The sequence below is a fragment of the Camelina sativa genome, chromosome 8 (genome assembly GCF_000633955.1).
Source record: "Camelina sativa cultivar DH55 chromosome 8, Cs, whole genome shotgun sequence".
In the NCBI taxonomy this organism is placed as follows: Eukaryota; Viridiplantae; Streptophyta; class Magnoliopsida; order Brassicales; family Brassicaceae; genus Camelina; species Camelina sativa.
Genome location: NC_025692.1, coordinates 4,434,342 through 4,446,405, shown reverse-complemented (window position 1 = coordinate 4,446,405; position 12,064 = coordinate 4,434,342). Strand labels below are relative to the sequence as shown.

Here is a 12,064-nt window from a genome sequence, read left to right as displayed (position 1 = left end):
ATCTAGAGTCATTGGCTTATACCTTAATTTTTCTCTTGAAGGGAAGACTGCCATGGCAAGGTTATCAGGTCTGTTTTTACTTCTCTACGTGACCTTACAATTATATCTGATTCATTTTTCCTCATTATTGCTGTCAATATTGTGTTATATCGTTTACTGTTTTTTGCAGGGTGACAATAAGAGCTTTCTTGTATGCAAGAAAAAGATGTCAACTTCTCCTGAACTGATGTGCTGTTTTAGTCCACCCCCGTTTAAGTTATTCCTCGAGGCAGTTACTAATATGAAGTTTGACGAAGAGCCCAGCTATGCAAAGCTTATTACAATTTTTGATTCTCTTATTGAACCATGTGCTCTATCTCGTCCAATTAGAATTGATGGGGCTCTTAAGGTTGCTGACTATTTCTCCGTTCTTATGCTTAATTTATTCAACTATTATAAATATTTCTGAAAATGGTGATTTTGCTTCTTTTGGTACATAGGTTGGCCAAAAACGAGGAAGATTACTTCTTAATTTGGAAGAGGATGAACAGCCAAAGAAGAAAATCAGAATTGGCAGTCCTGCTTGTCAGTGGATCTCCGTCTATAATGCTCGTCGTCCAATGAAACAGAGGTAAAATTTGCATATACACTTGAAAATTTTCAAAAACCTTTGTTAATCAAATTTCTCACTAATGTCATTTTCTTCGTGTAGATATCACTACAACGTTGCAGACACAAGGCTGCACCAACATGTTCAGAAAGGTAACGAGGATGGCCTTTTAATTAGCTGTGTAGCATCAGCAGCTAATCTCTGGGCCCTCATAATGGATGCTGGGACTGGATTCACCTCTCAAGTTTATGAATTGTCAACGGTTTTCCTTCACAAGGTAATAATTGCTGGAAACAATTAGGAATCAATCAATTTTGGCAGTAACTCACCATTTGTGTGTTTTTATTTTTGCAGGACTGGATTATGGAACAGTGGGAAAAGAACTACTATATCAGTTCCATAGCTGGTTCAGATAACGGGAGCTCATTAGTTATCATGTCAAAAGGTTGGTTTTAATGGTAGTTATGTCACAGTTAACTATAACAGTGTCATACTATTATCATACTATAACAGTGTCATACTTATAACATGAAGGGTTCTTTACTTATTTCTACTCGTTTCAAATTGGTAGGTACTTCTTATACTCAGCAATCTTACAAAGTCAGCGACTCATTTCCTTTCAAGTGGATAAATAAGAAATGGAAAGAAGATTTTCATGTAACCTCCATGACAACTGCTGGGAACCGTTGGGGTGTGGTAATGTCGAGGAACTCGGGCTTCTCTGATCAGGTATGTTTCCATCTCTTAACCTTAAAAGCATTACATGTTTCCTATAAAACATTGTGACATCTCCCTTAATAATAATCTTGTTTGGTTATTGCGTGGAAAGGTCGTGGAGCTCGATTTTTTGTACCCAAGTGATGGGATACATAGGAGGTGGGAAAGTGGGTATAGGATAACATCAATGGCAGCAACTGCAGACCAAGCAGCTTTTATATTAAGTGTACCAAAACGTAAAATGATGGATGAAACTCAAGAGACTCTTCGCACCACCGCCTTTCCAAGCACTCACGTTAAGGTGGGTTTCTTTAGTTTTGAATGAAAAGTTGGATTTATATGGTTTGTTTCCGTATAACTGAAATTAGAACTTACACGGTGTTGGTTGGGAATTTCAGGAGAAATGGGCGAAAAATCTGTACATTGCGTCAATATGCTTTGGGAGGACAGTGTGCTGAGAGAGATACTTAGCATCAGTCATATGGTCTGTTGCAAAGAGGGGAAAAAAGAGACTTTTGGAACATAAGGATCATAGTACACAATCAAAAAAAGGTGAAAACAGACGCAACCTGTTTGTTGAATGTAATGAAATGGATGCGTCTTCGTATGTATGTAGAAGTATGAAAAAAAGATAGAAACGAAGGTAACAGAGAAAATTGAATTAGTAATAGAAAGTTTTTTGAAGGCTTTAAAAAGCCTTCAAGTGTGCTTTTTTTCTCTTTTTCTTTTGGTTATCCTTTGCGTTGTTTGATGCGTCTAATAAGTGAAATGTGTGAGAGAAAGCCAAACCAAACTTAAACCAACACAACCATAAATAAATGGGAAAATAATTTCTAATTAATTATATAAATGTCACTCAAATCCTTTTTTTTTTTTTTTAATAATTGACTAATTAACTAAAAGAAAAATCGTATTATTTTTGTTCAATTGCTGAAAACCCTAATACATATACGTATAAATATATATTTGTATTAAAAAGCTACGTACTTATTGAACACTCCCAATTGCTTCCCACCCTAAACCCTAAAAAACTTCTGAGGAACAGAGCGGTGTTAAGAAGAAACAGAACCAAAGATGAGACCACCACGCGGCGGCGGGAATTTTAGGGGAAGGGGAGGAAGAGACGGCGGCGGAAGTGGACGTTTTGGTGGCGGCGGACGTGGCGGAGGACGCTATGGTGGTGGTTATCGTGACGAAGGACCTCCCAGCGAAGTCGTTGGTTCGTTTTCTAAACCTTCTTTGACAATTCTCATACTTGCTTTACCGATCAAGCTGGACAAATTTCTCAGCTTTGACATTAATGAGTGTTTTGTTGCTGAATTCTGAGTATAATTCCCATTGATAAATTGGTTCTTTGTTGTTAGGATTTTGTTAGATTCATCTTTAGAGTTGAGGTTTTGTTAGATGAACAAACTTGTGGAATTGTCAATCGTTATGAATAAAAGTTTTGTTTCTTTGGTTATACAGAAGTTGCAACCTTTCTCCATCCTTGTGAGGGAGATGCTGTGACCAAGCTAACGAATCCGAAAATCCCACATTTCAATGCCCCAATCTACCTAGAAAACAAGACCCAGATTGGGAGAGTTGATGAAATCTTTGGTCCCATTAATGAATCTGTATGTGTTATCCCTCTCTCTCTCTCTCTCTCTCTCTCTCTCTCTCTCTCTCTCTCTGTTGCTTTCTTCTTTTTACTACCCTGCTCACTAATATCGAAATCATTGGTTCTTACTTTTTTTTTTCCAGCTGTTTACTATCAAAATGATGGAAGGTGTTGTAGCTACCTCTTATACTCAAGGCGACAAGTTCTTCATTAACCCTGAGAAGCTTTTACATCTATCAAGATTCCTTCCTCAACCAAAGTAAGCTACACTAGATAGCTGATATTTACACTTGTTGAGTTATAGTTCTTTGGTCCCTTTAAGTAGTAGAACAAACTTGTTGAAGTGTTCGAAATATGTCAGTAAAGTCTTGTTCTGTACTTCTTGCAGGGGGCAATCAGGAGGTGCTCCCCGTGGTAGAGGAGCTCCCCGTGGAAGAGGTGCTCCCCGTGGTAGAGGAGCTCCCCGTGGAAGAGGCAATTTCGGAGGTGCCCCCCGTGGTAGAGGGTTTCAACCAAGAGGTGGTTTTCGTGGAGCCTTCAGAGGCCGAGGGAGAGGGTAGATTCATATTCTATATAGCCTTATGTAACTCCTTTTTATCTTGGATTATAAAAATGCTTATTTAAGAACCATTATGATGGTAATCGTTTTTCAGATTCTAGTTTTTGATACTTAGCTTTATGAAAAGAGTGAAAAAAGTTCATTAATCATATGAGTTCAAGGGTTTATTACATACGGAAAGCATCATCTGGTTATAAACACAGATCTGTTAACTCAAGAAGACCTCTAAGTCAAAGTAGGTTTAGAAAAAAAGAGCATGAAAGGTCGGCTCGTTTTATTTTAAGGAGGAGATTCATAAAGATCAGAGAATCTTTAAGCTCCCCAACCTCTGAGGATGGTAGCCTGAGCCACACGGTTAACACCGAGAGTGAAAGCTCCCATCCGGAGATCGCAGGAGTGAGTTTTGCACATCTCTTTCAAGTCCTTGAAAGAGCGAGTCATGTAAGTCTTTAGCTCATCGTTCACCTTCTCTTCTTCCCACATAAACCCTTGTATGTTCTGCACATTACCAGTACCAGAAAACCACTTATATAATGATCAACTATAGACTTGGTCTGTCCAAGGTTAGTAGTTTAGAGACCTGAACCCATTCGAAGTAACTGACAGTGACACCTCCAGAGTTTGCGTATATGTCTGGGAGAATAACCACACCTTTCTTACTTAAAATCTGTAATACAAGAGTCTCCATTACAGTTACAGATTCGCAATGAGAATTTCCAAAGTAATAGAAGAGGACAATCAAACCTCGTCAGCGTCTGGATCAGTTGGATGATTAGCAGCTTCTATTATGAACTTTGCTTTAATCTCATTCGCATTCTCCCTTCAACAAAAACACAATACAATAGTTTTAGAGAAAAGTTCCAAACAAAATGTAAGTTTGTGTAGCAAAAAATAGCTTCAACCTGTTGATGACACCACCAAGTGCTGCAGGGACAAGGATATCGCAATCCTCGAGCAGTATGACATTTGGATCGATTGGATCCGCACCATCAAACCCTTTGACACCTCTGTGTTGTTTTGTATACTCGAGCAAGGCCGGGATATCAATACCGTCCTTGTTCTTGATTGCTCCGGTAATGTCACTCACCGCAACAATCTTCCCACCCTTTTCACTTATCAGCTTCGCCGCCCAAGAACCCACATTACCAAACCCCTAAAGAACCAACAGTTTAACCTGATTGAGACAGGTCTCTCTGGCTCTTGAGATAAAGAAAGATTTACCAAACTTCACCTGGATGACAAAACGTTGCCCTGATATGCTCTTGCCGTGCTCGTTAAGCAAAGCTTCGGTTCCAAACATCACTCCTCTTCCAGTAGCAGCGTCTCTACCTAGCGATCCACCAAGATCCTGGCTCATAAACATCATTTTATCACTCAGGTAACTTCTTATACTAGTGATTAGCGACACAAAACTCCGTGATAGCCGTTACTTACAATGGGCTTTCCAGTCACAACTGCAGGCGAGTATCCATGAAACTTCGAGTACTCATCAAGAATCCAAGCCATTGTCTGCAAATTTACCACCAAGGTAGGAAAAAATTAAAGATGATGACTCAAGAAGAACAATAACTTAATGGAAACGTTTTGAAGAGAGTTAAACCTGANCCACCAAGGTAGGAAAAAATTAAAGATGATGACTCAAGAAGAACAATAACTTAATGGAAACCTTTTGAAGAGAGTTAAACCTGAGGACCAGTGCCCATATCAGGAGCTGGAACATCAGTATGAATCCCAATGAGATCATGAATCTTCTGAGTGAAAACTCGAGTCAACCTCTCGAGCTCGGAGATACTCAGCTTGCTCGGATCACAACCAATCCCTCCTTTGGCTCCACCGTAAGGAATCTTAGCCACAGCTGTTTTCCAAGTCATTAGCTGAGCCAATGCGTTCACTTCATCTGGATCAACCTTCAGAGTTCAGAGAAAAAAATAAATTAAAACGATAACCGGTTAGCATCATACCAAACACCGAAATTGAATTCTGGGTTGGAAGATAAAATTTACAAAAGTCAAAAGTCAAAAACCTCGGGATGATATCTGATTCCACCTTTCATGGGACCTCTAGCATTGTCGTGTTGCACTCTGAACCCAACGAATGATGCTAATGTCCCATCGTCTTTCGGTATGGTACATTCCACCTGCAAAAAAATTACAAAACCGGTTTGATCAAATTGGTTCCATCCGGTTATATACTTCACTAACCGGATCAGGGTTGTAATTGGATTCAAAGTTAGCGGGTCGGGTTACGAAATGCCCCGAAACATTCAGAAATTATAAATCCGCCGGCCAAGAATCATCTCCGGCCGCAAAATCAGCCGATCAAGGCTTAATTAGTTTAAAAAAGAAAGGAGTGAAAAAATTTATGAGAAACCTTGATTTCACGGAAGGGGATGAGTAGACTTTTCTCGAGCTTAGAATCCAAACCAAGAAGCCTTGAAGCTAACTTGAAGTTTCTGTTTGTTGCTGCTAAAGCATTCATGGCTTCCTTCTTCTTCTTTACTGTTTCTTCTTGTTTCTGTGTACTTTTTACTTTTGTGAGCTTTGATCAGAACGCTGTAATAAAACGACTGTTGAAAAGAGAAGATTGGTGTCAGTGTTTGTTGTTAAATGTGTGTATTTATTTATACACTTTAATAGACTAATAGGGTGTGTGTGTCTGTCTATCCATAACATGCACGTGATCGATGCTTGGGTAAGATTCAGTGGAGGGTGGAGCTGATTAAGGCAGTTTCTGAAATCCAAGAGACAATAATTAATGGGATTAAAAGGTTATACAACTGAACTTTGTATTTAAATTTCTTGTAACGAGATTTACTTTTTTGATAAATTTGGGCAAACATCCTTTAAGACAACTGAAGAGTTTTTTTGCCCTTTTAGAAAAAAACAACTAATTAATCTATAAGTACCTTTTAAGAGTTTTAGATTTAAGACCTTTAAATTAGATTAATTTTGTGATGAACTAGACTAAATTCTTCTTTGGCCACTCATCACGGATGTTTGGCCTTTTGAGTTCATATTACTGTTGGATATGTCGACATATTTTGGGATGTCACCAGAAATTTTTACCAATAATGTAACAAATAGTTTGGGAAAACTAAACATTGTTGCGCTATGTTTTGTCAGAAAATAATGTAGCCGAATATAGAACTAGAACATTCATACAACGTTGGATATATTATATGGGCATCTCAGACTATAGAGATAATTATTCCTAAGTGAAATTAGTGGGGGAATGTGACACATAATACTTCTTTTTCCTTGGAGAGATATGGTTGCATCGTCATATTCTCATCAAATCGTAATTTCTTTGTTTTTTCTTAATTGGTGTATGTTGACTTGTAAACAATCTTATCCACAATGTTTCTTTTTGTCACCCCCAATTAATATGCGTCCAAACACACATGTACGGATTCGACATATTGAAAACTTTTGTTAAAGTTTACAACTATAGTTGGATTGGGATTATATATAAATTAGATTTTGCTACCCATTGTCACCTACATGATTTCTTAATAAAACTAATATATTCTTGTTCTGCTTCTTCTAGAGGCTATTGAACATCAAGAGATGGATATCTTATCCTTGTGTGAAAATTGATTATCTAATTGTGTTCATTTTGTCAGTATTGGTTTTGGATTCGTGGTGAAGTCACACTGTAGGAGACAGACAAAGTTGTTGAAAGAGAAGGAAACAAAAAGACGNCAATTCAAATATATTGTTTGATTCTGTTCTTAATCGATAGATTTGTGGTTTAACTGTATTATATCGAAGAATCTCTAGTTTGCTTATGAATGTTCTACATATCATCAACTAAAACTTAAATGCCATTGTTTCTAACTTCCAACTTCCAAGAGACTGAGTCGTTTGCATATAAATATATATGCCATCGTCTGCAGAACCCGGCCCACATTGTTATAACACTTGTTGTGGTATATTCAAAACTAAGTAATGATCACTTTATGACAAAGCCCTTTCATTGGAATGGATAAAGTTCTCAAGAAAAAAAAAAAACTTATATAGAATTAGATGTCATTCTACAGAACAGAGGATTCTTTGGTGACACATATTACACAGTCTCTGCCTCTATAGGGTTTGTTCTGTTACGTACTATCATAGCGTGTTTATAAATTATATAGTATAGTAAACTCTCTCACATACTTAAACATGTAGAAATTATCAAATCATGGCAAAATACCCCAATGGGATATATCAATCAAATTTACAAGAAGATATAAAGAAAACACTTAATAAATTTATTGTCATTCTATGGAAAAACAAAAAGATGAGAGCTCTCTTACAATGAGATGAAACTCTCAATGTGATTTGGTAAAACATAAAAGTCATTGACAAGATCAAATCCAAGTCTATCAGGTTGCCAAATCTCGTTACCTGCTGCAAACTTAGTTTCTCTTATACTGTCTTTCTTCGGATCAAAATACACAACACAGAACGATCCATTCAAACTCATTCCTGTATAGATAAGCTCACCAGCATCAGTAACACCCTTCAGATCCAAAGACTTGAATCTTTTGTTAGCAGGAAGACTGAAAAGAAACTGTTTACACGACCAATATTTAAGATTCTCTGAATCCTCCAAACTCCATAATTCAACAACAGAGCCAATGGAACTTATCAAAGCCAACCTTCCCTCATAAGATACCATCAGAAAACGAACGTAATCACGCATGGGAAACTCGATCAAACCGAAACTCTCAGACCTGAGATCAAAGCTCACTAAAGCATGCCTATAAGGCATGCAAATAGCTTTATAGTAGATAACTCCATTAATGCATCTCCCACAATCTTTAGCAGGCCAATGGATAGGGCTGCCTTTGGTTATTACTCTCCATGATTCTCGAGCTCCTAATGTAAGAACTTGAGTGTTGCATCCTCTGACAATGCACAGTGCTTTGTATTTACCTCCAATCGGTTCATATCCTAAAAACCCTCCTACGTAGTATCCGTCTCCGGTGCCTTGAGGGTCAGGTAAAGTGAAGAATCGTTTCATGGTAGGGTTCCAAATCTCGAGCCTTTTAGAACCTTCCATGCAAATCAAACCGTGAACAAAATCAAAACCACGGATGAAACCATTCTTTGGGGTTGTGATTTGACAATCTTCCACATGAGAATAAGTATCCTTGTGTTGCGGAGACGAGAAAACGATCAGTTTGTCGTGTTTTCGGAAGACTAGTAGCACACACGGTGGTGATGTCTTCTTGGACCGAGCCCTGATGAACTCTGGTGTGGTGGTGACGAACGACCATAGCTTACAGACGGAGCGAGATCTCACGATTGATTTCGCAGGAAGTCTTGAGAGTATCTCGACGGTTATGTCGAGAGGAATCGAGTTTGACTGAGATTTGTGATTACGATGTGAGGATCTTGTCTTCGATATAGATGAAGATTGTGTTGTTCTCTGCTTCTCTTCTTGTTCGTCCATGGCCAATTGCTCCAAAATCTTGCTTTCTTTAAACTCTCTAATTTGTTTGTTCGTCTTCTTTGAACGTTTATTTGCTCTTCCGTCTCCTACAATCATGCGTTATATAGATCAGGTAAATTTGAGAAAAAGGCAAAAACAAATTAAGTAAATTGGTAATAATACATATTAGTATTTCATGATTTTCTATTTTTTTTTTTTTGTCTTTTTATAATTTACCAGCTTCAGTAAACTAAACACCCTTCAGTTTCCATTTTTTTTTTGTAAGGAGGATGAGGTAAGCGAACGTGTTTATATGATGCATCCCCCAAAAGTCAATTGCTTCAGAGTCAAACTTGTGATCTCCAAGAACAGAATCTCACATGTTTCTAACAGATGCTACAAGGTTCTCTTCTTGATGTTTTTGTAATGCTACTTCTTCGTCCTACTCTCAACACTAAAAGAACGAGTTCTGTTTCTGATTGCCAAACCTTTCTATACTAAAACGGCTTATGTTAGTAATTATAAAAAATATTAGCGTGGTGGTGAGTGATAATAGTTTGATGAAACAAAGTAAATTTTATTCATTATATTTATTTCAAGATCATAAGTTACACATCAAAGTTTCGACATAAAAAACCTGACGTGGTCATTAGTCAATGAAATCTGTAAGCACAAATAGCTTCAACGGAATAATTATAGAAAGGAGGGTATCCGGGAAAGAGAAGTGAGTAACAAGCATCACTAAAATGTTCCACCACCTTGCAACATTCTTTAGTGAGACCATTGAAATGATCCTTGAGCCCATTTTTCACCGCTTGAAAACATCCTTTTACGCTATTTATCGAAGACAAACATTTATCAGACGGCTGAGCTTCCGATGGTCGGAAAAACAAAGTAGAGATCAGAGTTAACAAAAAGAACATCATTTTGGTGTTTTTTGATATCATTTTGTAGTTTTTTTTTTGTTTTAGAAGGAGAAGAAGATAGAAAATGTATAATGGATTTGCACTACTCTATTAAAATATGATTTGAAAGGCCCGTGTGTATTGGAATTTATAGGGGGTTTCTACAATAAAATTGAATGACATAAAATTTTTGACTAAATTAAATAGAAATGATTTCAGTTATCGTTTGACCCAGTTTATTTATAGAAAAACTAATTAAATGTAGAACTAAATCAAAATTTCATTGACCAATTGACTATATAAACATACCTATTATATATATTTATATATATATATATATGTGTGTGTTTTGGGTATGAATATGATACTAATGGTAGGAATTAAATGATTTCGCGGTTTAAAATCCAAAGATATGATCAGATTTATAATTGAGTCAACATAATACCTGCATAAAAACTTACTGATCTTTCTAAAAAAAACCATTAATCATTAATACGAGGATTCTAATCTAATATTGTATAAGATAGACTATGGATACAAAATATACGTATCAAAAATTTATATTTATCAGTAAAATAATTTATTTCTTAATTAGTTCATCTTTCGGATACTTTTGAATAGTTTACATAAATAATAAACAAGAGATCTAAGACCATCATCTCCAACGCCATCTATTTTGGGTCTGAGATTTAAATAAAAAAATACAAAATAACACTGGATACTAGCGGGTTTATATTTGGAACTTTTGGATCTCTTTCTTTTGTGTCACTGTGTGGTTCGTTGGAGCAAAGGTATTAGAAAAAGAAAAAAAAAATTGGCCCGTGTTTCTCTTTTCTCTCGCTCTGTGTCCGACGAGCATTCACGAAATCGGAACCCAGTGGAGGATAAATTGACTCGTCGGAGTCTTCTATCCGCCGGAGATGACATTCCTTAGGATAATTTGTTTTCTGTTACATTCCTTAAAGTTCAAGTGTCTCCTGCTTGGATTATAGATAGCATACATTAACTTCATTAGAAATTCTGGTAATTGCCCCTTATTGAATATGCAGAGATCTACATTTTTCCTGCAGGATCATCCTAAAAGCCATCATAGCATGTTTAGGCCTCTTGCTTCTAGCCTTCCTAGCACAGGCATTTATTCTGGGAAAGGTAGTTCGTCTTACCATCGCATTATGTTAAGACATTCTACTGCAACAGTGGGGAGCAATTCAAGTTCTGGCCAAGTTACAGGATTCATGCCCAACACTAAAGGGAATGATCCAATCCCTGTATTCCAATCTGATGTTGAAACTTTTGACTTTTCCGGATAAACATGGAGAAAGTACTGCCTTTGGCATGGTAGATTTATCAAATGAAAGTAGTAGACATGAGAGTCATGAGAGTTCTTTCAGTGATCAACTTGGTGATATGGATCAAGGTTATGCTGTTGAATGTGAGTCTAGCGGGAATGAGGAGTCTGCTTTGTTCATTGTCAATTTCTTATTGTTTAGAGTGTCAAGTATTTCAAGTATTACTTATACGGTTATACCCAAGTTTTTAAAATTTGCTGAGTGCGTATGTTAAAATTTGCTGAGCTGAAGTCTTCTCTTGGTCCATGTCTATCAAGTTTGATTAGGTCAAAAGAGTTAGGATTAGATGAAACAGTGTTATCAGATCGATAGATCTACAGCGAATCCATCAATCATAAGGTCAATAGGCTCTAAAATCCATCAACCAAACATGTAACGGCAGAGAGAAAAATAATAGAAAAAATGTCAAGTGTCACTAAAGGGGCATGACATACGCTAAAACGCTTGCAGCTTATATGATATAATCAAATCAAAAGACTTCTTGCTTATATGATATAACCAAATCAAAAGACTTCAGAGAGTCTCATGAAAGTAAATAATAGTCTTCCGTTTTATTTATTTACATTGGGAATACGTATAAGACTTGGAAATAAGGCTTGGTAGTTAAACTCCCTGCAGTTTTTTCTGATCTCGCCGGTGGCATAACCCGTCAGCGCTTCCACACGTCCCATCTTCACGATCGACTCAGCAAACTGCCGTACGAACAGCGTATTGTTCGTTGCAAAACGCGCCACGATGTCTTTCGTCAGAGGATCGGTCGCGAGACGCTGGTCTAGTTCGAAGACGCCTCTTCTTGCCCGGATCAGTTTGAAAAAGTTGTTGTCTAACGCCGCAGGAGTGGTCTGGTCGAGTGGCGCGGATGGGCTCTTGTCACAGATGTTCCTGAGACTAAGAATTAAAAACATAAAAAAAAAAAAAAAAAAAAAA

General features: G+C 37.2%; 4 protein-coding genes and 1 pseudogene across 5 annotated transcripts in view; 2 read left to right on the top strand and 3 right to left on the bottom strand.

Annotated features, from left to right (window-relative positions):
* LOC104709208 (casein kinase 1-like protein HD16) overlaps positions 1-2,025 on the top strand; it is a 5,654-nt gene extending 3,629 nt beyond the window's left edge. The window contains exons 9-16 of the mRNA XM_010425858.2: positions 7-68; positions 170-388; positions 480-610; positions 692-866; positions 944-1,034; positions 1,161-1,318; positions 1,419-1,607; positions 1,705-2,025. Coding sequence (XP_010424160.1) covers positions 7-68; positions 170-388; positions 480-610; positions 692-866; positions 944-1,034; positions 1,161-1,318; positions 1,419-1,607; positions 1,705-1,764 — 1,085 coding nt within the window. The 3' untranslated portion in view covers positions 1,765-2,025. The remainder of the gene's footprint in view (positions 1-6; positions 69-169; positions 389-479; positions 611-691; positions 867-943; positions 1,035-1,160; positions 1,319-1,418; positions 1,608-1,704) is intronic.
* On the top strand, positions 2,288-3,591 carry LOC104706123 (H/ACA ribonucleoprotein complex subunit 1-like protein 2). Of its 2 annotated transcripts, XM_019228324.1 has the most exons (5): positions 2,288-2,525; positions 2,774-2,922; positions 3,050-3,165; positions 3,295-3,308; positions 3,345-3,591. In XM_019228324.1, the coding sequence occupies exons 1-5, from the start codon at positions 2,381-2,383 to the stop codon at positions 3,464-3,466; spliced, it is 546 nt and encodes a 181-aa protein (XP_019083869.1). In that variant the 5' UTR covers positions 2,288-2,380; the 3' UTR covers positions 3,467-3,591. The 2 variants fall into 2 exon arrangements, with proteins under 2 accessions (XP_019083869.1, XP_010420560.1); XM_010422258.2 differs by having other exon boundaries at positions 2,289-2,525; positions 3,295-3,591.
* On the bottom strand, positions 3,590-6,193 carry LOC104706124 (glutamate dehydrogenase 1). The gene is made up of 9 exons (XM_010422259.2): positions 5,836-6,193; positions 5,489-5,602; positions 5,151-5,372; positions 4,900-4,974; positions 4,697-4,813; positions 4,368-4,618; positions 4,210-4,285; positions 4,046-4,132; positions 3,590-3,963 (listed from the first exon to the last, which is right to left on the bottom strand). Exons 1-9 carry the CDS (start codon positions 5,941-5,943, stop codon positions 3,778-3,780), a joined length of 1,236 nt encoding a protein of 411 aa, XP_010420561.1. The 5' UTR covers positions 5,944-6,193; the 3' UTR covers positions 3,590-3,777.
* LOC104709207 (F-box protein At5g18160-like) lies at positions 7,759-8,904 on the bottom strand. The gene has a single exon (XM_010425857.1). It carries the CDS (start codon positions 8,902-8,904, stop codon positions 7,759-7,761), a length of 1,146 nt encoding a protein of 381 aa, XP_010424159.1.
* LOC104706121 overlaps positions 11,559-12,064 on the bottom strand; it is a 1,452-nt pseudogene continuing 946 nt past the window's right edge.

Excerpts from the sequence above, each read along its gene's own strand:
- LOC104706123 (XM_010422258.2), top strand. The coding sequence starts at position 2,381 with ATGAGACCACCACGCGGCGGCGGGAATTTTAGGGGAAGGGGAGGAAGA. Across the intron at positions 2,526-2,773 it reads ACCTCCCAGCGAAGTCGTTG|AAGTTGCAACCTTTCTCCAT; the intron begins GTTCGTTTTCTA and ends TTGGTTATACAG. Across the intron at positions 2,923-3,049 it reads TTGGTCCCATTAATGAATCT|CTGTTTACTATCAAAATGAT; the intron begins GTATGTGTTATC and ends TTTTTTTTCCAG.
- LOC104706124 (XM_010422259.2), bottom strand. The coding sequence starts at position 5,943 with ATGAATGCTTTAGCAGCAACAAACAGAAACTTCAAGTTAGCTTCAAGG. Across the intron at positions 4,814-4,899 it reads TTGTGACTGGAAAGCCCATT|GATCTTGGTGGATCGCTAGG; the intron begins GTAAGTAACGGC and ends TTTATGAGCCAG. Across the intron at positions 3,964-4,045 it reads GTTACTTCGAATGGGTTCAG|AACATACAAGGGTTTATGTG; the intron begins GTCTCTAAACTA and ends GGTAATGTGCAG.
- LOC104709207 (XM_010425857.1), bottom strand. The coding sequence starts at position 8,904 with ATGGACGAACAAGAAGAGAAGCAGAGAACAACACAATCTTCATCTATA.